Here is a 27315-nt window from a genome sequence, read left to right as displayed (position 1 = left end):
CCAGGAATTAGCAACAAGAAAACATAGAGACTTAGCTTTATTACCGAAAAATGCTGAAGAAAACATGATTTTATCCTTTTGCTATGCCACCAGACAGCACCACACTTTTGTTGAAAATGCTCTCAGAATGCACCAAATTCAAAGTAATTTTTCAAATTTTTCTGGGGGATGCCCCCAGACCTCCGCCGCTGGGTGTCGTCTTTGGCGAAGACGCCGTTGGGCTTCGCCCGTCGGCCGTCAAACCCCCCTTTCAAAATTCCTGGCTACGCTACTGTCGTAGTATCATTGTTCATATCTGTTTTATCTTTTTCTTTCTTTTTAATTGGTTTTCAAATTTTCTGGGCCCCCCCCGAAAAAAACTCCTAGATCCGCGCCTGTGCATAGCCTATAGGCTACGGTACTTAATTTGTATGTAATCAAATTCATCAAGTTTAAATTGGATTTGGGTAGGAGGTTTGGCTTGAATTTAAGTCACCTTACCAGAGAGAGAGTAAACTTTCCTTTCGTCTGTTGCGAAAATGGTAGGCTACGTTACGTAGCCTACAACAATTATAAACACTAGGCTACAAATAAAATAACACCATAACAAGCACCAGTTCAAAACAAATCCATTCACAACCATAGAGGATTTGTGAAGTTATTTGAGTGCGCAGCGTTTACTTCGGAATATTGCATCTATATATTTTTTTGTGGAACATAGCCTACATAACAGCTTTTTACTCCCTTCATTCACTTTCCAAACCTATGCATGCCCAAGTTCGCTGGTTAGATGAATAAAATGTGGCTGAGCGAGAAACTTTTGTAAAAATGGAAAAAAAAATGTATCATATATGTTACCGGTGCATGTAACATTATAAAAACGCTGCAAGAACTAAATATACGTGGGCCACTATGTCACTTATTATCCAACCATGCTATTTCAAACTCTACAGTCTGAAATCATGCTATGCGCATTATACCTGCATCTTTGAAAAAAAACTACTTTTAATATCACAAATTTTGATATTACAATGAAATCATAGTCATTACAGAGATATTCTCACTTCATAATGAAGCAGCTACATAAATCGCCAGCACTGATGAAAAATGACTCAGGGGTAATAACTTCTAACTCAATCCTTGTCAAAAAATAAAGACCACATTACCAATAGCACTGTCTACAATTTATGATACATCAACTGCATGAATTAAACCAGTGGTTCCCAACACATGGGTCGCGACCCAAAGTTGGGTAGCCTGATTATTATTTTTTTGGGTCGCTTGTTTTTCAGGCATATTGTATCTTGGGCGAAAAATAACAATAAAAAAATTTTAAAACGTGAAGAGATCGATCACAAAACTGGAAAATATAACCACAAGTCATGAAGCGTTTCATGTCGAGACATCGGAAAGCTTTGTAGCATGATCGTATACGGTGATTGATCGCGCCGCAAAAGTTTCTGCTTACTACAAAAAACTCATATTCTGGAAAAGTTATGCCACCAGAGATGAGTACGATATATTTCCTCAGCTAACGCAATATATTTGTGGCAAGGAAGTTGATATTAAGCAAACCATAATTGGACACCTGGAACAGTTTGCCAAAAAGTTTGTGCACTACCATGGAGAATCTTTAACACCTAGTAGCCAAAATGATTAGATAATTGATCCATTTGTTGGAAAAGATCTGCCTCGACTTCCCATCCATGTAGCAGAACAGTTTATGGACATAACGACAGAAGCAGCAAATCGTATTTCTTTTGCGTCCTTCAAAGACAAACACTCCAAAGATTCTGCAAACATCCACTTTTGGGCTTCCATGTACAAAGTGTATCCCACAGTTTCAAATTTAGTGATTCAAAAACAGATTCCATTTGCAACAACTTGGCTTTGTGAGACTGGATTTAGCGCCATGTGTGCATTGAAAACTAAACAGCGAAACGGCTGGAAGTTAAAACCGACATGCGGCTATGCCTAAGCAAAATAACGCCTCGATTTCAAAAACTCACTGACAGCAAGCCAGCACAGCTATCTCATTAGTGATTTGATAAACATATTATTTTTAGAAAAAGTTACTGCTTTTGTAGTGCTGTTTGTTTGCAACGCAATCTTGTATGGCTTTTAAAATACTACGACAATTTGCTTGGGTCGCAAGATTTTACGGAACTAAATTTTTTGTAAAAATGGGTCGCCTTAAAAACGAGTTGGAAACCACTGAATTAAACAACATAACACCTGCCTTTATATTTGATTATTTATTGTTGCTATAATATTGTGTCATAGATGGTAAATACTGTTGCTGCGCATATCAACTCGAAGACTGGCAAAGACAAACAGCAGTCTATAAAAAAACTCCTTTATAGAAAACAGTTAGCTGTAACCCACAAAAACATGAAATCAATGCTACAAAGTTCACAATTTTTTTTTTATTTAATAGAGACTACTTTTTCACTTTGTGCAAGCCTGTAGTTAGTTATTGGGATCAAATGCTCACAAAAGCGGTGTATATGCGCCTTTGCGGACTCACAACTGTTGATTTTTAAAGTTTACGACAAAGTGCTTAACTTGTTTGGCCATATCTGAAAATCTTTGTAGTATTTAGGTTAAGTTTTGTGAGCATCCTAGCATCACTCGTGGTAAGATTAATTTGTCCAATAAGTAGATTTTTTTCCCTAATACTTTTAAAAACAATTACATTACCGGTAGTAAGATAAAGAGACAAAAGCAAAAAACCTCAAGGTTACCAGTAGGCTACCCAGCTAGATAAAGAAATGTACTGTAGACTATAGTTTGTATATCCGTATGTAAGAATAAGTTTATTTCAGGCTCGCCAATTGCATTATTTTACATTTACTTTCTTTCAGATGCTGAATCGAAACTTAACATTCTGCCCAAATTGCAATAACAAATACAAAAGTTTAATAACAATTAAGGTTTATATAAAGTTTTCTAAACTGGTAAGATGTCGAAACATCATAGAAAGATTAATATTGATTTGCCCAAATAACTGAACATTTTTGCTCAAATTAACAACTTTTTTTTTGCAGCGGTAGAATAACCGCTCCCCCTGCCCCCCTCTCCTACGGCTATGGTTATAGTGTAGACCTAGTATATAAAATCTACTTCTGTGCTCTTTTCAGAATGCAAACCACATCAATGAGAAAGCCATAATGTTCATTGTATATTTTTTAATGTAAGAGCATAAGGGTGGTACGGAGGAATCACTATAACATAGTTTCTCAACAGAAATTAAATATTTAAATCTGAATAGTTGAACAAAACTGAACCAATAGATACAGATAATGCAATCGAATAGTTGTATTGGCATTTACTTACGTAAAAGCTTACAGGCAAGGTCAACTCACCATCTCTGTTGGCAAAGAAAACTCCGACCCAAGAGCCTAACACGGAAGCTCTCACGTTAAGAGCTATAGTCTATATTGCTTATGCTGCTTGAAAACCTATTAGCTTAGCTAGCTAGTAGAAGTTTTCTTTTTGATGTCTTCTCTGCAGTAATTCGTGCTATTACGGAAAGGCGATTTTTGGTTAGCTAAGCAATAACAATATAAAAATAATAAGAATCATGTTTTATTTTGCCCTTATTGCGATAACGTACTGTAAGTTACTCTGCGATCACAGATGCGTACGGTACAACAGAAAACTAGACGCAGAAAAATCAGTGGCGTAGATAGAAAGATAATTTTAGGAGGGCAAAAACAACTTTCGGGGAGGGCAAATAAGATGATAAATAAAAATTTTGTTTATAAATATAGCTGCTGAATGCATTACAAACTATTTATGAACGTTATTCAACATGTAATACAATGTCATTAAAACGTTGTAATAATATAAAAAACACACTTTTTAGAGGAGCATGATAAAGTTGGGAGGAATGCTCCCGGGGGGGTACGTCCCTCAAGGAAAAGACATATAGTTATGGTTCAAGTCAGCTGCTACGATTTGTTTGAGATGCCATAAAGTTTTCCAGTTAAGCCTCTTGCCGAGACATATAGCCGCATGCTATGTCGCCTGCTATGTCTGCCCAGTTAGCTCAGTGGTTAAGCGCTCGACTCAAGATCAAACGGCGCTGGTTCGTCTCTCAAGTTGTGCGCCAGAGCAACAAATGACAGGACTGCTCTCCATTCAGCGGCACCTAGAGGATGGAATAATTCCCCGGCAATTTCAGCATTCGGAAAACTTCACTCTGTCAATCTCGGTAACCGGCCCTGCGTCATAAGCCTCTACAAATATGCAAAACTACCAAGAATAACATATCAAGGCTTTATCAGTTCAAAGATAAAGATTTAAAACCAACCAACCAAAACCATGCTTCGGAGCGGCGTCGGACCAATATCCAACATCTACCATTTCACAACCTGGCCAAGGTGCGAAATAGAGCCATTTATGGATTGCATTAGATTATTTTCAATTAGGCTTGATTTTGCTGAAGTTTTGAAACATGTTTGATGGATTGATTGCTTTTGATGCATTCAAAGTAAACTGTGTGCTTGTAATGCACATGAAAACGGGCAAAGATGTAGGCTAAGTAACGTATAGGCTACGCTCAAGTGTATAAGTAACAAACTAAACAATGTTGGAAGTGAAAATTTGCTTGCAATTTAAAACCAAAACGATAGTTCAAAAGGTTTGTAACAAAAAGAAATGAACTCAATTCAAACATAAAAATCAACAATTTACAGACACAGCATCATTGTCCAGATACGAAATAAAACTGTGAATCGTCTGCGGTCTTATTTTCCTGCACTTTCCAGAAGCCAATGTTTGCATAAAAATACATCAAACAAAACATCCCAATATTTTGCAGGTCCCAGTTTCACCTTAAGCTTATAAGGAAATTGTTTTAAAGAAAAAGGTGATACTTATACCAGCAACGGATCTAAAAAATAAACTAAAGTGGTACCAAGTTGAATATTTTATTTCGTTTTTCTAAGGGGCAAAGTGACAAAGTGCTTCTCCTGGATCCACCAGTAACATAAACGACTCAAGCTCCACTTAGTAATGTATATAAGTTCTGCGACAGAAGCTTTAAAATCATCGAGTATCAAGACAAGTGTAGGCCTATATAAATCGATGGGATAATAACAAAGATTAAAAGTAACGCGTATGAACAAGCGTTTCATTTAAACAAAAAACAAATTTCAGAAGCTTATGCTGACTTAAATTGCATCAAGAATGAAAACATAAATAATCGTCAGCCTACCTTTTGTGGAAAAATTTAAGTGGCAAAAACAGATAGATCTTTAATGGTTAAAATAATTATAGCCTACGCTTCAACAGTGTTTCATCATCATCATTGGCCATGCCTGAATAAGGTGTCGGCTACCGTGAGTCTCCACAACGATCGATTGTCCATAGTTCTTAATTAAGTTTACAAAATCTTGGTTTGTGCATGTTGAAAGATTTTTGAAGATTTCCAAACGTGGACGCCCCCGGTGCCTCTGACCAGGAAGTCGCCCCATCATTGCCGAATGTTCAATTCCGCGTTTGCGGTGGACATGCCCTATAAATAGCATTTCCTTTTTTTGATAGTTGTCATGAGGACGCCAGGAGTACACCCAGAGCGTCTCCACACATTTTCGTTAGTGATGTTATCCGTCCAGTTAATTCCCATCATTCTCCGTATGAACCAAATTTCAACACTGTTGATCTTTTTTATCTGCTACTGTTCTAACAGTGTTTAGCAGTAAAAGCCATTAGTTTGTTTTACATCTTAAAACTTTTCAGACTGATATAATAATGTAAGCCAGTATCTTAAAAACATTTTTAAAAAGTTGACAGTTAAACGTTTTGTGCTGAGCGTGTATAAAGATCGAATATTTGGCAAAGCTTGTATAGAATGTAGCCCACAATAATTTTAATAGGACTACCCAACATTAAACATATCAATTAAAACTAATCTTAAACACTTTGCGCGAAAAATAAAAAATAAACAACTTCGATGTGTTTCAATTTAACAAAGACATCTGTAAAGATTCGCTGTCTGGATAACATCAGAACCAAACTGTTTTGAGGTTTAAAAAGATTAGACTAAAAATTAGTGCTTTTCAAACGTTCAAACGTAGGCTGGTGTAGGCTTAGGTCTATAATGGGCTATCTATCTTTACCAACGTTACATTCTAAAGCAAGAACAAAATACCGTACGACTATCATAAACTTCAAAGCTCATAAAATACTTGTTGCAATGTAACAATTTTCATTTTGTTCAGGTTCATGTATCCTTGGTATGTCGCTCACCAATTAGGCTACCTTACCCGTATGGTAGGCACTGACAAATGTGAACGGTTACCCTATAGGCCTATACGACGGTGCCATTTTGTGGCGTTGTCTCTTGAGATGTTTCGTTACTCCGTTGTGGCAATGTAGTGACTTCCACTGGCTCTGCTGTTGTGCCGCTTCCCTCAGGTCCATTAGTCTCAGCCGTTGATGCCATTTCTGTAATTGCAGTGGTTGTCGACACAGATGTTTCTGGTTGGACAGCAGTTGGTGACACAGTAGGTATGCTTGCGCTTGTTGGTGTTGCTGCTGCTGGTGTTGTTGTTGTTGTTGCTGCTGGTGTTGTTGTGACTGTGATTGTAGTAGTTGGTGTAGTTGAAGATAGTGTAGTAGGACTAATTGTTGAAGTCGATTGGCTTGGTTCGGCATTTCCTTGATCTGAAAAGATTTCAAAAACTTTCAGTAACTTTTGTTTGAGTTTTTATTTTTTTATCTCAAACTTAAAATTTTCAAAAGAATAAACTTCAATTGACTAACTGTTAGATATTGTTACCTTGACAAATTATAACCATACTATATAGCTTATAGACCTTAGCGGAACTAGAAAAAAAAAGGCCGCACCAAAGTTTACACAAACCAAAATTTTCTGAGAGAAAATGGACAATGCAAAAGTAAAAGTGTAAACAAGCAACCACCGTAGCTGGGATTGCCCTCAGAAACTTTTTACATATTTTACCCCGTTTTGGTCCCTTTTTGCGTAGTTTCTGGTCAAAAATGATTTTGATTTGACTATAATTATCAAAACTAGATTTCTTTAGAACTTAGTCAAAAGTTTTGGCTGAACAATGAAGTTAAATTTGACATCACCTTTCAACGACGACATAAGAATTACGTAGGCTACAAATTATTTTGAAAGTTTTAAGGTAAATAGCCTTTTGGTAACTTAATCAGAGAATTGTGGCCGTTGGGAGAATATTTTGGGCCTGGTTCCAATGAGATCTCAGGGACCAAAATCAAGGCATATTTAAGAAAAACGCATTATATCCAAAGAATACATGATGGTTTCTTACGTTTTTGGGCCCCTTGGAAAGATTCCGGGCCTTTAAAATCATCCCGGCCCGGGTCCAAAAGTACTCCCTGGACCCCTGTCAATGCTACTAGAAATGTATATAGCCTATGGTTCGAACGGTGGTTCGAACGAACATCAGGGGTATAACGCCGTCGAAAAAACGTAATTAATTATCTACATTGGAATGTAAAATTGGTTACGAAGGCTGCAAGCAATTATTCTGCTTACTGTTTTTCCCCAATAACTGCACTTAACTAAATTATGGAGTAGCCTACTGCAGTGTGATTAAGTTATAGGCTACATGATATGAGTAGTTTCACAAACAATAAGAAGAGGCTAGTTCTTGGTATAAAAAGAAATACTTACTCAAAATAGCCACCACGAGAACAATGATAATTATTACGACAATTACAATTGCCGCAAGAATGGCACTTTCTCGTTTGTGTTCAAGAACCAATGTTTTTATTCTTGAGAATAATCCCGTGTTTGCGACAATAATCATATTTCCTCCTAAAAACAAACATATTTAATTTATATAGAGCTCTTACCATCGCGGATATGCGTTACTGTCAATATTTCCAAGCGGAAGGTTTTTTTTTTACTTCACATTAGAAGACATATTTTACAAAGGATAAAAAAGGGCGATGAGATAACGTAGGTTTACTTTGCAGAAGAAACGTTTAATAACTGTTTTTTATGATTGAAAAGCACAAGTGGTGGCTAGGCTACAACAATACCTAAGTACTCTAGCCTGCATAAGTAAGTAAAAAAGTAGGCTAAACGCTACACCATATAGCCTACAAACAGTCTACCAGCCTCATTTTTTTAATCATATATCAATTTCGCAATCATATCCTTCTCGGTTTGACCATGTCGTGGCTCTTGACATTTCTGAAGTTTGGAATGAATAGTGAATGGAAAGAAGTCGCAAAACCAGTTCAATTCACGGTCCTTCCCAATACCAATTCTCCACCAGGAGCAGAACTAACTCGGAAGGAATGGGTAAAGCCCAATCGCTTGCGAAATGAGGTGCGCCGTTTCAATAGCAACATGTTCCAATGGGGCCTCGCCTATCTCGCCATCTTGTGCATGTGGCTCAGAGTTTCAGACTGCATACCACATTTTCTACCAATGTCCTGTATCCCCACCCAAGGATAGACAATTAGACATGTAGACCTAACAACGTTCGATGAACACACAATCCATTGGGATTGGCTGCTGCGCCTGGATATAACAACGTGACCTGGGGCGGCCACAAACGCAAGATGTAAAATGTGTAATTATTGATCTAATGACGAAATTATCAAATATAAATAGATTACGAACCGTCTGGATTATTTGACGAAACTTGTGGTTGAACATATTTATTTCTACTAGGAATTAGTTCCTTTTGACCTGCGTATAAAAATATAGGTTATATAGCTTTGGCTTAGCCTACTGAGTAACGCTCATTTGCTGAAAAAGTATAATCGCTTGTGATGTTGCCAACATGATGTTGCGTGAAGGTTCGTTCCACCAAAACATTCATAATTTTCGCATTAAAGAATAAACATAGTAATGCTACAAAACGTGGACCTACACTCATACAGTCCTACAGTACTACATAATACACTTGAAAGAAACATTTTTATTGTTTTGAAACATCTGAAGTTTTGCTCATGATTTAATCACGTTTTCAGTAAGTAGATTGAATCACATCGCTTTTTACTTTACACCTTGCGATCGATAACCTTTTCATTCACGTTTAGCGTTATTTACGTCTGCAAGACTGCACCTGGATGAAGCTAAATGGACTACCAGCAGAAGTTGGCCATTTTCACTACAGTATGTTACGGATGCACTTTGCACAACTGGGGTTTGCATGGCTGGTAGCATGGTTGAGTGATAGAAGCCCTGGTGCGACGTTCGAAAAGGCGCTGGGTCACCACCGTTGAAGAGCATGTGGCTGTGTCTTTGACAAGACATTTTAAGGCATACTTGCAGGTAGACACAAAGGTTGTCTTCCTTGCCTTTGCTTAAATCTTCAAGTACCGGGAATTAGCCTGCATAGGACAAAAAGTTGGGTTTGGCTGTGCACAAAACGCGACGCATCGCATAGTGGGAGAAGCCTGGAAGCAGCTATCTTAACCTTGCTTTTCACCACTTGCCCAAAACTTTGAAAAATTTGTGTCGTATAAAAAAGAGAAAGAATCAAGTAACGTGAAAATTGTGTTGCAGTTTGCAGAACGTGAGTAAAGAACTGTTAGAAAATTAGTTTGCTTGCTTAATATAGTTTATTATTATTATCAACTTAATAATAACAGTAGGCCTAATCACACAATGTCTTTTCAACTCGACAAAACTTTGCAACGCTTGAGAAATTTTTGCTTGGAGTTTGCATTTGTAGTTTTGAAGTTATCGACAAAACGCGAAACGATCATCCAAAATGCTTTTAATTTTCAAACTTTAAAGTTTATTGTAAATATTTAGTCATAAGAACGACTCAAAGTTAAAAGTATAAAATCACTTTTTAAGATTTTAAATAAAACAATAAGGCAAGATTTGTAAATGATTTGCAAAACGCTTTTGCAGGGATTAACAATAAAATTTCTGAAATAGGCCTGCATGTTTAAAAAAAACGTTCTTTTATTAGGTGGATTGATATTGAAAAGGGCGTAGGCTAAGAAACAATATGTCACACAACACAATGAGTGTAGCCTAACTACTACTATAGTACAGTATCATAGCCGATGCGGCCTTTGATGAACTAGATGCTCAGTTCGTAATTTTTTTCCAATGTTTTTTTTTCGTTTTCCAATGTTTTAAATTTTTCCAGGGATGTAACCAATAGGCTACTAAATTTCAGTACTACTACAATAACATAAGCCTAAATTGCTTACCGTTTTTTTCATTTTTTTCCTGGTCTTCTTCCTCGTCATCTTCCTCGTCATCTTCCTCTTCATCATCTTCATCTTCTTCTTCTCCTTCATCTTCCTCTTCTTCTTCATCTTCCTCCTCTTCTTCATCTTCGTCTTCTCCGTCTTCTTCTTCTTCGTCTTCTTCATTGTCTTTTTCTTTACTTTTATCAGTACCACTGTTTTCTGTTTTGGTTGACGATTCACCAACTTTATCTTCTGATGTTTGTGTTACTTCTGATTCTTTACTGCTTTTTTCTTGTGTGGGCTGCTCAGTTTCAGTCTGCACGTCTTTCTCTTTGTCATCGCTTTGATCTTCATTTGTTTTATCGGTTTGTTTGTCTTTGCTTTGATCGTCTGTTTTCGATTGTCCTGAGTTTAGTTCATTCATCTCTATCATTTTTAAGGCATCCGGTTCTTTGCTGTCAGTTTCCGCCATATTTTTTAGTTTTGTTTTAAAAGCTAAAAAAAGGAATTTTTAAAGTAAAATGCTTCAGTGGTTTCAAGATATATATTTATCATTACTTGTATATTACTTGCAGTCGCATTACTTTTGAATAATTAGATTTGTTTGGTAATTAGATTAACAAATAGTGTCGGAAATCAAAATAAAATTTCACCAATCTTAACGCTAAAACTATACCAATCGTGCATAAAAACAAATCAGTCTTTGGTAGCTTACCAACGAAAAAATGTTTGCATTCACACGGTATTAATACAAACTCTATGCGAAGTAGGCTAACCGACAGATAAATTTACCGCACGCGGTAACCAATAATGGCTACACTTACCAAAATATGTAAATGAGACAGAAAGTTCGTGGGAAAAAATTCGCGGCCCGGTCACCGAGATTGACAGAGTGAAGTTTCCGATAGTTAAAATCTGGTTGCCGGGAAATTATTCCATCCATTGGATGCCGCTGAATGGAGAGCAGTCTTTAACGTGGGTTGCTCAAGCACACACTCCGAGAGTCAAACCATCGCCATTTGATCTTGAGCTGGGCACTTAACCACTGAGTTAACTGGGCGGATTGTTTGATGTACATTTTGCAATAAGTTCAATGCTAGTCGCTTTACTTATAAAATGGTCAGACTCATTCGTCAATCTATGATTGTATATTGATCTTCGACTTGAAGCTCCTTCGTTCCAGAAGTCACACGCTAACCAACTGAGCTATCGGGGCGGACATGGGGCTTGTCTCACTAGCTTAATATATTTTAAAATAAAAGTTTGAGTAACATTGATGTAAATAACACAGTGGGCTTACGTTTTTAATTCAGTTACTTTTGGTGTGTTAGTTTTAAGTGTGTTACTAAATTTATTTGCTATTCCCTGGCTGGTAGATACGCAGCCACGGGGAGCAACTGCTCTCCTAAAAGTTCATCTTGCCCCACCTCCCAAAAGAGTTTTTAATATTATTACAACGTTTTAATGAAATTGTATAGCCCTACCTATAGAATGACGCTTCATAAAGGTTTGGCTGAATTCAGCAGCTAGCCTAAAGCCTTCTTTTAAACAAACGACAGTATTTATTTCAAATATAAAAACACTTGTCCCCACAGCACTTGCTTTTGCTCCCTTAACAATTTATTTCTAGCCAGCCTCCGTCTCTGTTCCCTGGCTTACCTAAGAAAACTTTAATCACTTGAGTTTTTAGATAATTTTGATCCGACAACCCTGCCACCTAAGGTCTATCTAATGCATTTTCTTTTTTCTTTGGCGGACTATGTCAGCATAGTTATTTTTGTGGAAGCTGAGTTTTCTGTTGTCAAAGTTTCGTAGCTAGCTAATTCCTCTTTTGGTATTGTTTTGCGTTGTCAGTTGTTTAATTAATAAATATAAAAAAATGATTCATTCGTTTCCTTTGTGAAACCTGTAAAACCAATGCCCCTTTTTTCATCAGTCAATTTGAGACACGAAGAAAAAACAAATGACGTCATATTTCTGCAAAATAACTTTAAGCAGCATTCAGTTGTGATGCATGTCGATTTTGAACTTTTGAATTGAAAATACTCAAATAGTATGATGTAGCCTAACGTACAAGAGCATTAGCCTAAGCAACCAAGCTATAGCCAAATTTTCAGAAGTTTATATTCGACATTATCTTTGATATGATGGCAAATTCCTTTTTAGATACTTCTATAAATGGGTCAGTGTTTATTTTAAATTACTTTTGGTAAAGTTAAAATAGTTAGTTAAGTAAAGTTAAAAAATAATCTCCTAATTTTTATTAACTTAGTATGTGTAAACGGTAATCACTTCTTTCTTTGTTGCCTTTTTTGCACACAAAATATTTGTACTTTTCAATGAACGAAGTAACTGTAGGCCAAAATCCTTGTCAAAAATGTAACTTTGTAACTAACAAATGTAAACTATGTAACGCTTTAAAAACCAAAAGCTGCAAACTCTTATTTTAAATATTGTGTCGCCCGAGATGCAGTAAATTAACAAATTGGATTGCAACCAATTTAAAACAAGCATATGGACCGCCTTGATGCTGCAATTGTCAAGAAAAATTATATCTACCCCTTTCGCGGATCATTGAATACCTCAATTGATGTAAAACTGGTTGCTAAAATTTTCTTTGGAATCTTACTGCAACGACATTACCGCAACTTGACTTTTACAACTCCATTTCGTCAGCAAGCGTTTGTTCTTTGAGCTTTTGTGGAGTCCAATTTGTGATACAACAAACACACAAAGGTTGGTTTTATATGTTTGTTCTTGGTGTGACGTCACGTACGCGGAAGAAGAAGCAGGAAATTAAAAAAGCATCTGACCATGATGCGATTGAAACTACAATTAAGCCTAACATTCCTTAACGTTGAATTGCTTAAAATATTATTATCTACTCCAGTAAGAGAAAGGGTATGTATTTCGATAGCTGCCTTCTGTTCTAATTAGCGTTGTTGTAGCCTACACCAGGGGGTCACAAAACCAAAGCACGCGAGGTTAGCTTCTGCTGCACGGCTTTCCCACGCAACGTTAAAACAGAGTAAAAATAGCAACGTTTGCTATCTCCATATGAACTCATAATTTCCACCTATGATGTTATTCAAGTTACGTATGTGAAACGTAATGTTGCTGTAGCATTTGTGTCATCGGGGGACAAGAATAGCAAAACTGGCTCGACAAATTACAACTACAAATCTATGTTTAAATTCGTTTGCACTGATGCCACAACAAATGTAGGCTAAACATTGTATTCAGAAAAAAAAGTATAGATTGAGAGGCCATATTTGGCAAGTTATAGTAAGTAACAACCTACCTTGGAAAATCTTTCAATTGCTTGATTGTTTTATGACAAGCGATTTGGCTGAATATAGAACGGAAGTATAGTGCAGAAGGCACTTTGGAGTGTGCTTGTTGCTTCGTAACGTCATACACGGAAGTAAGTGTCGCAAGAAAATTTGTTTCAAAGACAACACTGTTTTTGCTTTCGGTTCTCTTACGTTAACGTTTTTTTTTAGAACATTTAAAAATGCCCAGTGAAACTCACGTCCTAGATCAATCAAACCACCCTCTATCGGAACCACGGGTGCCGAGAAGGTAGTTTGAGACCCGGTACAAATAAAATTCTCGGGTTTCAAATTAGGACAATTTTAAAAAATGCACTAAATCCAAAGACTGTTTTCTTCAAGTTCTCGGAACCCTGGGAAAGGTTACAGGCCCTTAAAATCATCCCGGCTCAGTTCTAAAAGCACTCCCTGGGCACCTCCTTATCGGAACTAACTCTGGATGATTTGCTGTGGATCATTCTTCTTCCACTCGTTTCTCTCTGCCGCTTCTTCGTTCAACTTCGATATTTTCATGCGCAACGTCGCAACAGATTTCTTTCCATCACATGCTTTTATCTTCTATTTTTTTCAATGTCGACATACTTTCGCCAATACAATAGAATATATTTTTTTCACACCAGGGTGCCTTTACTATGCCTCAAACTGAGCGCTTATATTGAACAATGCTCAAGAAATGCTCAATCACTGGTCACGTCTTTAACCTTCTGTGACGAAAAATTTTTAACCAACAGGAATGAAGAAACCGGAGTAAGAAATGGGTAGGCTACGAGTGAAACCAAAATTTCGCAAATAACAAAGCCATGAAATCTAAGTTGGAAGCTACAAAGCATTCAGGCTACCACCGTTTCCACTTAACACTATACCAGGTCAAATTTAAGCCATGATCAATGATTTTTTGCATCAGAAGATTCATTGGTGCATTCCCCAGATATCAAAACCAGTTATTTTATGTAGTAGACCTATCAATGTCTGCAGACATTTAGTAATATAATTAAATATAAAAGCGACTGAATTTGCAAAGTGAGGTTTTTTAGACGACGCGTGGTAGAATTGCCTACCTTAGGCTTCTTCTACGTACCCGGAACACAGAGGCTATTAAAAAGTAATATCACAGTGTAATCAGCAAAATGCACTGAGAACGCTTGGCACATGACCTGTTTTCGCTTCACTAAAGTTATCACTTATATTTATTACACGTTATTAGAAGTAAAACACAACGTAAAACTACAAGTCTGTTAGGGTTTAGTTCTTGATATATATGGAGATTTCTGATATGAACAATAAAGAGATATGTATTACTAAATATGGAAATTATGCGTTTCTAGTTGAATCTGATGCAGACCAACGTTTTTTGGATTAAAGAAATACGCCTGAGTGGCTGAAACGTTTTACTGAAACGGTTCGACGTAATATCACAGTTAACATCCAAAGGAAGTGTAAGCTACAGCACAGTGAAAAATACCCTCTTCACACAATCTACAGAAATTTCATGGCATTTCATAATGAGCAACAATTTCCGAAACTTCCTACCTAGTAGCAAAATCAGTCCTGATCTTTTTACATCGAACGGTTTTACACGTTGAAGGAATGTGAACAGGATGCATTTGATATGAAGTTCTCATAAAAACTCACGTTGAAAAAGATGGTATCACACAGCAAAAGCTGTCATTTTTACATTGATTCAAAGCCTGTAAACGTTAAATCAATGTAAAAATGACGGATTTTGCTGTCTATGAACTATGCATTTGTTTGAAAAAAGTGCATTAAAAGAACGTAATATTACAGCAAGCTACAGTTTAACACCTCATTCAAGTGGTTAAAAGATAACATGTTTCGACAGTCTCAAAATCAACCTTGTCCTTGCATTTCTCGTATGCTTCGCCAATGCTGAATCCTTTCGTAAATAAGTCTTTGAGATGTTCAAAAACCTCTTTACCAATTGAGTCTGCAAAAAAAAAAACGATAAGTAATTGCGAACGATGTTGAATGAAAAGGAAACTTTTCGTCAGCAGGATACGACGTGTTTTGTATGCGGGTGTTATCCAAGGTGTTTTTCGATAGCAAGCGGTTCCAGTTCAAATTTAGCTGACAAAAAACTCATACCTAAGTTTGACGGAAATCACGCTAAACTGTCAAAATTTTTGTCCAGGCAAACAGCAATAATGTTATTGAAACGAGAGAGAGAATAGATTTGATAGTCTACTGTACAAATGCAGCTACGGCACAGAATAAAACATAGAAGTGCAATGCTCAAGACCTCATATAGAATACAGTAGAAACCGCCTAAGTCGGCAGCGGCTAACTTGTAATTCCGCCAAAGTAGACAGCAACTAGCTTGACATTCCGCCTTAGTCGACAGCAGCTAACTTGACATTCCGCCTAAGTCGACAGCAACTAAGTCAACATTCCTCCTAAGTCAACACTTTTCCCTGGTCCCGAAAAAACGCCATTGATTTCGTATACTGTATAGCCAACCCGGCTAATTTGAGACACCGGATATCTCGACGATCCCTCTAATTCGACACCTTTTTCAGGGTCCCCACAAAAAGGAATTTCGTGCAATTCGACAATTTCGATGTCAAACTGAACGTCATGCTGTAAATGGATTTGCGGCCTTTTCAAGGGTCAGTCGAATAGGATTGCGTTTTTCTCTTTGCAATCTTCTTCAAATGCCTTGCCTAAACCAGGCATCGACGGCCTTGGGTGAATAATTAAACCAATTATTCCTATGGTTATGTTGTATGAAGGATTGCTTCTGCCTTGTCGTTAAATTGCTTGCGTTGGATTTTGATTTTGACCATTGACCGAATTTCTTGCGATTTATTAAACCTCGTTTCTCACACTCATCACATGTCTGGCGTCGTTCTTATTCAAACAGCTGTTGTCTTCAGTAACAAGAGATAATCCGCTCATTATTGAAACCTCACGCAATCATTTTCCGTCTTCCAGACGTAAATGTTCTGCGATGCCTGTTCTGTTTGGGTCTGCTACTATTCGGTGAGTCCGATTCGGTGAGTCCAATTCGGTGAGTTCCTAACCTCTAACCCTATCCCCTAACCCTAAAACGGCAATGATAATTAGGCTACGGTACCCGATAATTTAAAAAAACAAAAATTGAAAAAATCACCGAATAGGGATCGGACTCACCGAATCGGACTCACCGAAACGGGCCATTCCGGTTCTGTTTAAGGTACCTACTCTCATTCCAAACTCATTCTCTTTTGCGCAGATGCAAAGCGTCTACGAACACGCAAAAATACGCAGAGTTTGCCTTGTCGAGTTAAACGGTTTCTACTGTACTGTATCATCGAGTACAAATCAAGCGTTTTTTTACAATTGTACATGTTACATACCAATACAGTCTTGCTGCACCAGTTGCATAGAAGATGGAGGTTTAGGGGTATTACTCGTTTCTAAATCATCATCGCCATCTAGAGGATAAAACATATTCACATCGCAAACAAGACACAAAATAGTTAATCGTTCAAAGACTTTCTCAGACAACAAATCAAGCGTTTTTGATTTACATTGCAGTTGTTTCTTTACACTGCAACGTCTGCAGATTTTGAATCAATGTAAAAAAAACGACTGATTTGTTGTCTGGGTTAGCAGCTGTAGATCAACAGGAAAGTGAATCCTACTTTTCTCGTACTTGTTGCAAGTAAAGAGATGTATTTGTACCTTGTTGTAAGTAGAGCTAAGAAGTATTTTTAACTTGTGTAAAATTGTTTGCAACGATAACTTGGTCAAAGATTTTGTATAACTCGCAATTATACTGATTAAAATTACATCATGCTTAAGTTTGGTTTGTGCCATAACAAGTACACAACATACTGACCAAGATCAAAGTCGTCATCATATTCTTCAAAGTCGTCCGGATAGTCGTCAGTAGAACGGCTCGTTTCTGAAAGCAAATGGGAATCTGACGTTTTAAATTAACAAAAAAACAAATCCGTTTCTAATCAGTAAGATTTGGGATTAAACGATCAATACTCAGCTGGCAATGTCGCCATGTTTCGTCTAGCAATGTTGAAACGATGTAAATATGGCAACTTTTGTCAGCTGAGCATTCTTTCATTCAGACGTTGTGTGAGTATTAGCTTACTCGTGTTCGATTGGGCTACAACTGGCATGGCTGAGACTCTGAGAGCGCTTTTTAAATAAATCTGACATGCAAAGTAGTTACAAATACAATCATAGATTGATGAATGACCATTTTATTGGTAAAGCAACTAGCATTGAATTTAATGCAAAATATACTTTAACGAATCCGCCCCGATAGCTCAGTGGTTAAGTGTTAGCTCAACTCAAGATCAAACGGCGCTGGTTCGGCTCTCGGGGTGTGCGCTTGAGCAACGCATTTGAGGACTGCTCTCTATTTAGCGGCACATAATGAATGGAATAATTCCCTAGCAACAACATTTCAACAATCGGGAACTTCAATCTGTCAATCTTGGTAACCGGTCCTGCGTTAAAAGCCTTTAGAATTATGCGAAACTACCAGGAATAACCTATCTGGGGCTTTGTCAGTCCGAGGATAAAGATTCAAAACCAACCAACCGAAGCTACCTGGATTGCCTTTGTCTACCAGCCATGCACTGCCCGGTAAATCATTGTGTTTTAGTTTCTGCTCATTTTTTTTTGGATAACCAAGAACTATCTCCTCCGTGTTGCTCCGGGAACTCTTCTTCAGCCAGGAACTTCCTGGGAGTCTCTCTTTTCTTTTATTTTTCATGCTGGTTGAGGTAGGATGGTTGATGGATTGAGAGGCCAGATTTTTAGCGTGACCATGGTTGTTGCTTGTGGTTGGATATGAATTCCTTAACACGTTGGTTTGTAGAGGTTTATTGTTGACAACGGAAATAAAGGGCGGCCTTTCTTTCTGGCGCAATACCTGCATTTGAAGAAGGTGATGAAAAAACTCCACAGATCCAGTAAAGAATCCAATGGAAAGAAGTACAGTATAACAAAAAACACTCAATGGGTGGAGTTTTGACCCCGTGTATCTATTGTCGTGCCCTTGTTTGCCCAAAGGTTTAACGAACCTGTTCAGCTGTTTTTGCTTAAAACTAAATACTAGCCTTGTCTTGATTATGGAACGCTAGGGTTGCGTGAAACTCAGCTTAGGAATCGCTGTTATTATGCAAAGGTTAAAAAACAATAGCCAAGCAAATAACATGAAAAAAAATCAAGAAACAACTTCTAAATGTGAAATCACCGCTGCAGCGAACCATAGAATAAAAAGACGATTACAAACAAACACTTTTTCTGGATTTTAAGAATCGATCAAAGTGGAAAAAAGAAGCCGTCCAAAGTAGGCTACAACAAAATATGATGACGAAAAATTAAGTCGTAAAGTTACACAAAACAAAGTGGTTGCATTTGAGCCGCGCAACACAACTCTCGTACCTGAGCTCTTTTAGATTGCAACCAAACACTGCCCGGGAGGTTAGGTTTCGCAGGAACAGTTAAAACACTGGTAGGTTTGTCAGCTTCAAAGGAAAGTACTTTGGTGTCATCACAAGCCTCAATTACTTCGGGAATCTCTTCGTCGATGGTCACTGTGGAGGCAAAACAAAAAATGCTGAGAAATAAGCTTTTACAAACTGCAAACATTTAACGGAACACTTTTATCCGGTTTTTGTAAATCTAAGAGCTTTTCAACTGGGTGTGGTCCTCATACAGGGTGATAAATATACAGTACAAGTGCTAACTTGGAAAAAATCTGGTGGAGGGAAATCTAGCTTTGAAAATTTGGTAAGGGGAAAACAAGTTCAAACAGATTGAAAAATATAATCTGTAAAATAATGAACAAATAGTAGCCTACGACTTAACCCTAACCCTGTACGAATTCGTCAAATTAAAAAACGTTAAGCAGTCAATACTGGAGGAACATAACAGTTTAAAATGTAAAATAGATACAACTTCAAGTCGTGACTACGAAAGAACTATGAATGCTAGCTAAAAAGGCAATCAAAGGCATCTTGATATAAACCTTTTATCCAAGCCAGCTTAAAAAAACAACATTGTGATTTTTGAAAGACAATAAAACGTTAAAAATAGAATATCATGTTTCAGTTACCACAATAAATGTAAATTTAACACATATGTTATTCAAAATTTTTTCTTTTGTATGAGTGAAAGCGCAAAAACAGTTTATAGAGCATGCCGGCTACAACAGATTTGAAAGATGAACGGTTTGCAAATCCAGCAATACTGTGAAACTAAGTCATATTTAAAAGGATCAAAAGCCTTGCAATATCTGTAAGTTGTATAGAAAATATACAGACCAAGTAACCCAGGTATTGTTCTGCTAAGCACTGAGAGTTACAGCGTTATAAAAGCAACACTTTTCTCAAACAATAAATCTCAAAACAAATTTTAAGCGTATCTAGCACTTCCATAACAAGTCAGCTTGTCACGTCCACCTATGGGTAAAAAAAGCAGTGGTGCTAGTCAAATTGGGACACGTTCCAACTGATGTTACGATATTATTGTAACATTGCATTCTGATTAGCTTGCTTCAATAAAAAATAATGGGGAAATGTGCAGGTGGTTCTCATATTGACTTCCTTGGAAAGTCAAGTGCAGATCACTTACTTGCCGTTCGGGCTGTGTTTATAAAATCTTCGTCATCTGAGTAACTTGAAAAATCTTCTGATGAGTAATTTCTAGACAACAAAAGTGAATGTAAGTTGTAACACGCATTAAACAAACTTAGTCTAATCAGACCCAGTTAATGGCATGCCAAACTGTAGTTGTACAGCAGAATAATTTATACAGAAAAGTACATCCGTGCATCGGTTCCATGCAGTAAAAGCATTGCCCCTTGGCCAAAGACTCAATCCAACTAATAAATCAGTCATTATCTATACTGTATCAACGTCTGTAGACGTTGAAGTAATGTAGGAAAGGGTAGTTGAAGGCTGGGAAATAGAGATTGAAGTCTAAGCTCATAAACAAACTGCAAAAAATACATACCTCTTAACGGTGGCTTTGTCACGTGAAGAGTCTATGTCTGAGTTGTAGTCAGACAAATGATCTGAATCATCGTCACTTGAACTATAATGCTTCTTCTTTGCGCTAGGCCTCTTGCTTCCACGATCACCATACCCAGACCAAGTTGCTATAGTATCTGTGGGAGTGCAAGCTTTCTCTCGTTGTACGGCAGAATGCGGACACGTCTGAGGGCGTTCGGACGCGGAATCGTTTTCAGATAATAAATCACCTAAATCATCATTAGTAACGGCACAGTTCCCATGGACGGATAGCGACCGGTTATTCGGTACAGCATTGGTTTTGTTGCTCAAGTCTATATCTGCTAGTTCTTGCTCTGTTTGATTCAAAAGCTCGTCCAAATCATCAAGGTATCCAGTTTCGTCAAAGTTTTTTAAATTTTCTTTGCTAGTTTGCCTCTGTCCAGCTCCCAAACCTGGTTCTGGAGTACGAACCTTGTTTGCAAACCGTTTTAAAACAGGAAGATTCAGAAGCTGCCGAGCAGTTGGCCTTTGATCAGGGTCTCGGACAAGAATCTTAGCCACGACTTCCTTCAGAGATGACGAGCAAGTGTTGGGAAGGGGGGAATATTTTCCGTTTACAATTTTATAAAATAAACTAATTAAATTGGCAGCATCAAACGCAGGCTTCAGAGCACACATTTCAAATACAAGACAGCCCAATGCCCAGATATCTGACTTGAAATTGTAAGGAATGTCTTGGCATAACTCAGGGCTCAGATAACAAGGTGTGCCAACGCATGTGCTTGCTTTGTCAAGGGTGTGATCAATTTCTTTCGAGATTCCGAAGTCACCAAGTTTTACAACTTCACTCCTGAAAGAGAATGATAATCGCAATCTGGTCAATTGTATAAATATCAATACTAAATCGCTTATTAATTCGTACATTCAGATGACCAGAGTAAGACCGACAAGAATCGTTCAGCTTGTTGGGCCTGATCAGTGCTGTACAAGAGGTGGCGGCAGTTAATCATTACATCTTGCATTTGAGCAACTTCTCTTTTTGTAGAAAACATATAGATCGCTTTTAGACCAAGATTGTTCCGTTTTACATGAAGCTTCCTTTGGATTGCGTATAGTGTTAGGAAAAAATTTCGATAATTTAGAGTTAACTGCTGTTGATTTAACCTGCGGTAAGCTATAGCTGTGTGATAGCAGAAATGGAATGAAAGGACTTCAAAAATATTTACAGGCCTACCACAGTACCACATGCTGATTGGCTCTATTCAAACGAGCAGTTAAAGCATAACAAATTCAGAGATCAGTTTATTGTAAAAACCGCACAAAAGATCTTTTGTTCAATGTCTCGTGGGAACCAATGTACATATCACCTTTCTCTAGGTACTGTTGTACAAATACGATACTACTTTCACTGTTTACCAACCAGAATTACTTCGCCAAAGTGTCTTAAAACGCTCAGAAGCACTGTATCAATGTAATTAACTCTGTGAGGTAGATCTTGAAATGTGTCTCACCTGAATCAGCCTACTACAAAATAGTCCGAGGCTAAAAGTGGGTTTTTAAAGCCAAACTTTTTGTAGAAATAGTTAAAATACATACTTTAGAAACAATTTTAGAGATGTTGCCACCTTCCAAATTCTGGGCGACATCTCGATTTCGTTCAGTTTCCAAAGTCGGTGAAATCGGAAAAATTTGCCAAGGCAAAATTTGGAAAATAACATTAAAATCAATAACAGGCAGCGAAGGTCATTCTCTTTGTGACGCGAAATATAACGCTCAACCTTTGCACGAAGCTGATGCATACGGAAGTTAATCTTGTCATACTGTACTTATCTTTCATGGGGAAAGAAGTAGGCTACAATCGTTAATCACGATGATAATATGCATTACAAATTTACTGACTGTTTTAACATGATGCGAACCCAGGCAGCAAAATTCGTCATTTTTACATTGATTCAACGTCTGCACACGACAATGTAAAAAATACGGATTTTGCTGTCTGGGAAAGAGCATGTTGTGGAAATATTATATAATACAGCTTACTTTAATAAAAAAACATTTTCAGATTTGAGATCACGATGTAGGATTCTTTTCTCGTGTATGTAATCCACAGCAGAAGCAATTTGTGTGGTCCATTCTAGTATTTTATTCTCTTCAATGCGTGAATTGTTCTTTTGAGTGCTTGCAATGCGATCTTGTAATGTTCCTCCATTGCAATATTCAAGAACCATGCTGATATCTGCCCCCTTAAAAACAGAACAGAGTTTTACAATGGAATTTAACTATTATAACTGGAAATGGTGGGTGCTGCACAGGGTTGAAAAAAACCCGGGTTTTTTAAAAAAAAGCCCAACCCGCATTATAGTTTTTTTTTAAAAACCCGGGTTTTATTTAAAAAAGATTAAAAAAAGTAGATTCATGCTTATTTCACCTCAAATACTACTTTTTACCAATGAAGTGCCTCTCACTCACAGTACATGCTGGCATAACTCAATAAAATAATGCACTAGGGCTGTTTAGCTATGAGGCCTTCTTGCATAAATGAGTTCTAGTGTAGTACAAAGTGGCATTACTTGATTTTAGTTTACAGAAATATCCACTGTGTTTTCAATTTATTTATCCTTGGAAATTTCCTTCACAATCACATCCTTAAGTCCTAATTTGAAGTTTGTTTTAAGTACCTTGTAGTACTTTGGTTCATTTTTTCAATTTTCTGATAAAAATTGGACAAATGTGATGCTCTGGTTTTTTTTAAGTGGGATTTAAAAAAAAACCACCCAGGTTTTATTGGGTTGGGTAAAATACCGACAACCCTGCACTGCTGCAGGACCTTATGATATTAAAACCCTGGAACTAATATATACAATTTTGGTATAATATAATACAATGTTGCTATGTTTTCGGCAACTGCAAGTGGTAACGTAATGAGCATACATCGGTTGCCATACCATATATTATATAGATGGATGCCCAGTTCTTTGTGTAATTATGTAAATAATATTTTGTTACGACTTCTAACCTGGTCTTCAAGAAACCATTCGTAACATTTGACAATGTGGAAATGATTTAAAGTTCTTAATATATTTGCTTCCCGTATAACAGACTTTCTGCATCTCGATCGCCTGGTTTCGTCAATCAGGATTTTTTTGATTGCAACCAGTTTCTAAAAGGTATAAAAAGAAAAAACAATTTTAATGTCAATTTAAGCGATGAATATCTACTATTTGCAAGTTAGCAACATGTCAGGTTTAATCTTCACAAAATTATGCTTTATATATTTGTGCAAACAGTAGCGTATAAAAGATAAAATCAACTCGTACTGTTAGTGCTCTAAAATAGTACATAGGCTAGCCCAATGATTTCATCAAATGTTCCGCAAGAAATTTATTAATTTGACTAGTGTTCTATGGAACACCGGTCGAAAATCAAAATCACAAGAGCTTCGCATTTGTCTTCTGCAATGCCAATTTCTGCCCGAATATCAACTTTGTGAACACCAAACGGCCCAGATATTGCACTGACAAAAACTAAAAGTGAATGAATTGTTGTTGTGTTGTTTATTTTATTGCATCATAAAAAAGTTCCGTATGGTGTTGCGCAAAATTATTTTAATGGATAAAGTGTTCCGTGACTCAAGAAAGGTTGAAAAACACTGGGTTAGTGTTCCTCAAGTTTTAGTGTTGTCAGCTGCATAGCCGAGTGGTGAGAACACTGGAACGGCAATCGAGAGGGCGAAGGTTCGACACCGCTCAAGAGCATGCGGCTGTGTCTGTGGCGGGACACTTAAAGGCATGCCTGAAGGTGGACACAAAGATTGGCTAGCTTGCCTTCCCGTCCACTTAATCTAAATCTTCAACCACCGGGTGAAAGCCTGGAAACGACAAAAAGTTTTAGAGTTAACTTATATACATGAAAAAAGGCTTTATTTAAATAGGCTACCGTACATAGACATGATGATAATACTAACGCATTCAACCATTCATGATACATTGCAACATACAGTCAATTTTTGATTAAGCTTAAATTACTTGCAACTTTTCCTGACCAATGCATAACCAATCAGCAAAGCAAAACAATATATAGTCTTGTAGTTGTCAGTTTGGTGTTTTAAAGCATCAGTTGTTGACTAACGTTTAAATGTAACCAAAAGGGCTATGAGTTATGACAGCAAAATCAAACGTTTTTCTGCTTCTATGAAAGCTATGCTTTGAATGCAGTTACATATTTCACATACTACATGATCAACATACGATAAAATATGTGGTGATGCATTGGAGGCTGAATGTTCCAGCTAGAGAATGTCCGGCCTTTGTTAATATCCACCTCATATAATCAATGTTTTAACCATGCAGTTGTTGGGAGCAGGTTGAAAGGGAGGTCCAAAGGGTACTTTTGGACCAGGAATGATTATTTTAAGGGCCATAACGATTCCAAGGGACCCCGGGAACTTGAAGAAACCACCTCGTATTTGTTGGGTATGGTGCGTTTTTCTTTGAAGTGTCTGAATTTGGGGCCTGAGAGTCTCATTGGTACCGGGCCCAAATTATCCTCTCAATGACCCTGGTTGTTGGTACACCACTCTTATCAAGCAGTGAAGCGATAACCAGGCACTCTTAAAGGTGCTTTAGGGCAATGCCTATGGTTTTTTAAAAGGCTTCATTTAAAAGTAAACATTTAGGTAAATTTGGTTTTGTATTTTATCCACACAATGCAGTGTTGTTTTTTAAGATATATAATATAGGCTACTGTACTGAAGATTTTTGCATTTTCAATCTTACTTTTTATACATTTAAGACCAATGTTACAGCCAACATGTGTAATCTTGCATTAATACAATACCAGGATGAATGGATGATATATAAATAAAATTACATTTATTCAAGGTCATGAACTTGACCACAGCCACACACAGTTGACATACACACCTTCGGCTCCAGGCCAGAGCCACTATCACCTATGGCCCAGAGTCGAAGTTGAAAAAAGTGGCCAAAGCCGGAGGTTGCTCATCAATAAAATATGTCACGTAATATGTTGCCAAAACATTTTAGCTTAGTTTCTATTTGAGAAAGTTTGAATTTTATCATTTTTCTTAATTTATTAATTTCTCAAAAGTATCAATCTAATTAAGCAAAATCAAAGTTGTAGAATAACAGCTAACAAAGTCTAAAACTAAATATAACAGCTAACAAAGTCTAAAACTTTACATCATTTTATTTCATTAGGCAAAATACAAACAGCATATATATACGATACAATAAACATGGAAATCTCAATTTGTGCAATAAGAATTAGGAATGGCAGTGGAAGACAAACAATGATCAAATTGATGGTGTTGGCAACACAAAAATAGTCTCAATTCATTATATATACTGAATCACACATTAAGTTTTAAAATTAGCCAATTATAAAGCTTTTGATTATTATATGGTTGCAATTACCAAAAAACAATACTGATAGCACATTGCAGATAAATTAAATTCTCAAACATTCATGACATTTCCAAGATTTACTTGCATTTTAGAGCAACTACTAACACCGCCATCCTTAGCAAATCATCTTACAAATTTAACAAATATTTGCATTTTTGTCTAAAATAATGAAATACAGGCGCATGCCGCATATTCACAATCATATTTAATAAATGTCATGAGATTTTTCAGCGAAATTTGTTACCATCCTTGAAAAAAACAGCATGCAAAGAAAGGCATGGATGTCAGCTTCAGTTGTGTCGTCAACAAAACTACTTGTATACCGTATACTACATTAAACTGTTACCTTGAAAATATACACAAGACATGAAGTTTATAACCTGTAAAGTTTTCTCATCTACTGCATTAAGAAAACCATATGAGTAAAACTTCTAAATTTTTATAAAAGTTTTAATTGTATTTAAATTGAAATGCTTTCAGAGGACCTCAAATAATTGATACTGAAACCTAATAGTAATGATAATGTGAATCAATAGCATGTAGTGATACTTACATTAAGTTTGTTACTTCTTGCAAGGTAGACAGATCCACTTGAGCCTTTTCCAATGCAGGTGACAGTTACATAAGCTTCAGCCATATCACTGCTTCATCCTGGCATAGTATTATATCGTATAAAATTTATGTTTGTGACAACTGTGACAATTATACGTTTTAGAAATAAATCTAACTTTTAACAAATGGTAATACACTGATTAAATGTTGATGGTCCAAATGATATTAGATGTAATGAAAGTTACTACCGTATTGTTTGTTTGTTTGTTTTATCTTTATCCTGCATTGCGGGAAAGCGGACTTGAGCACTATGCATCGGTGTACGCCTTCCGACGTACACCTGACCCACGCTGCAGCCGACGGCAATGTCTGTTTCCGGTTGTCTACTCTACTTATGACTTAAATTTGGTACTACCCATTACTCGAAATCGATCACTGGGTAGAGGCAATTATCGTAAAGTTTCTTGCCCAAAGAAACAACAGCAAGTGTGGGTGGTTGAAGTCGAACATGGAGAAGCTACAAATAGACTTTCATCAATCATCCATGCTATCAAGTTGTTTTTGATCAAGTTTATTTGAGAAAAAAAGTAACCACATTATTACGGTAGCTAACCATTGGTATTACGTTTTGACAAATGAAAAGAGGACAAAGGTCATTTTATGTTTTCAATGCTTTCTCTTTTGTAAGTGTATCCTTTTCTAATCCAAAAGTCACTACTCAAATCAATAACCCTTTATTTCTATGTGCATTGGGACTAAAAACCAATCAATGATATTTTCATATTTTTCAAATTCAACAGTTTAGACTTTCTAAGAAAAAGGTTTGTAGTAATGTTGTGACTAAAAATAAAATGAACTGTATTGCAGCTCTCCCTTATTGAG

At 36.9% G+C, this 27315-nt stretch overlaps 2 protein-coding genes across 2 annotated transcripts; both read right to left on the bottom strand.

The window, feature by feature from the left end:
• Nucleotides 1-3153: 3153 nt before the first annotated feature.
• Nucleotides 3154-10872, bottom strand: LOC145786475 (uncharacterized). The gene is made up of 4 exons (XM_082598139.1): nucleotides 10162-10872; nucleotides 8609-8677; nucleotides 7649-7792; nucleotides 3154-6651 (listed from the first exon to the last, which is right to left on the bottom strand). Exons 1-4 carry the CDS (start codon nucleotides 10613-10615, stop codon nucleotides 6296-6298), a joined length of 1023 nt encoding a protein of 340 aa, XP_082454265.1. The 5' UTR covers nucleotides 10616-10872; the 3' UTR covers nucleotides 3154-6295.
• A 3228-nt stretch (nucleotides 10873-14100) lies between these two features.
• Nucleotides 14101-26563, bottom strand: LOC145786462 (uncharacterized). The gene is made up of 10 exons (XM_082598120.1): nucleotides 26435-26563; nucleotides 23472-23615; nucleotides 22496-22698; nucleotides 20457-21305; nucleotides 20076-20146; nucleotides 18885-19036; nucleotides 18045-18369; nucleotides 17314-17379; nucleotides 16829-16906; nucleotides 14101-15420 (listed from the first exon to the last, which is right to left on the bottom strand). The coding sequence occupies exons 1-10, from the start codon at nucleotides 26516-26518 to the stop codon at nucleotides 15284-15286; spliced, it is 2109 nt and encodes a 702-aa protein (XP_082454246.1). The 5' UTR covers nucleotides 26519-26563; the 3' UTR covers nucleotides 14101-15283.
• Between the last annotated feature and the right edge of the window lie 752 nt (nucleotides 26564-27315).

This window comes from Aplidium turbinatum, chromosome 17 (genome assembly GCF_918807975.1).
Source record: "Aplidium turbinatum chromosome 17, kaAplTurb1.1, whole genome shotgun sequence".
Taxonomy (NCBI): domain Eukaryota; kingdom Metazoa; phylum Chordata; class Ascidiacea; order Aplousobranchia; family Polyclinidae; genus Aplidium; species Aplidium turbinatum.
This window is presented reverse-complemented; position numbering and strand designations above follow the sequence as displayed.

Excerpts from the sequence above, each read along its gene's own strand:
- LOC145786475 (XM_082598139.1), bottom strand. The coding sequence starts at position 10,615 with ATGGCGGAAACTGACAGCAAAGAACCGGATGCCTTAAAAATGATAGAG. Across the intron at positions 7,793-8,608 it reads TTCGTCAAATAATCCAGACG|GAGGAAATATGATTATTGTC; the intron begins GTTCGTAATCTA and ends GTTTGTTTTTAG. Across the intron at positions 6,652-7,648 it reads TCTCGTGGTGGCTATTTTGA|ATCAAGGAAATGCCGAACCA; the intron begins GTAAGTATTTCT and ends AAATCTTTTCAG.
- LOC145786462 (XM_082598120.1), bottom strand. The coding sequence starts at position 26,518 with ATGGCTGAAGCTTATGTAACTGTCACCTGCATTGGAAAAGGCTCAAGT. Across the intron at positions 17,380-18,044 it reads GGTAGACAAAGGCAATCCAG|AAACGAGCCGTTCTACTGAC; the intron begins GTAGCTTCGGTT and ends ATTTGCTTTCAG. Across the intron at positions 16,907-17,313 it reads TGATGACGACTTTGATCTTG|ATGGCGATGATGATTTAGAA; the intron begins GTCAGTATGTTG and ends TTTATCCTCTAG.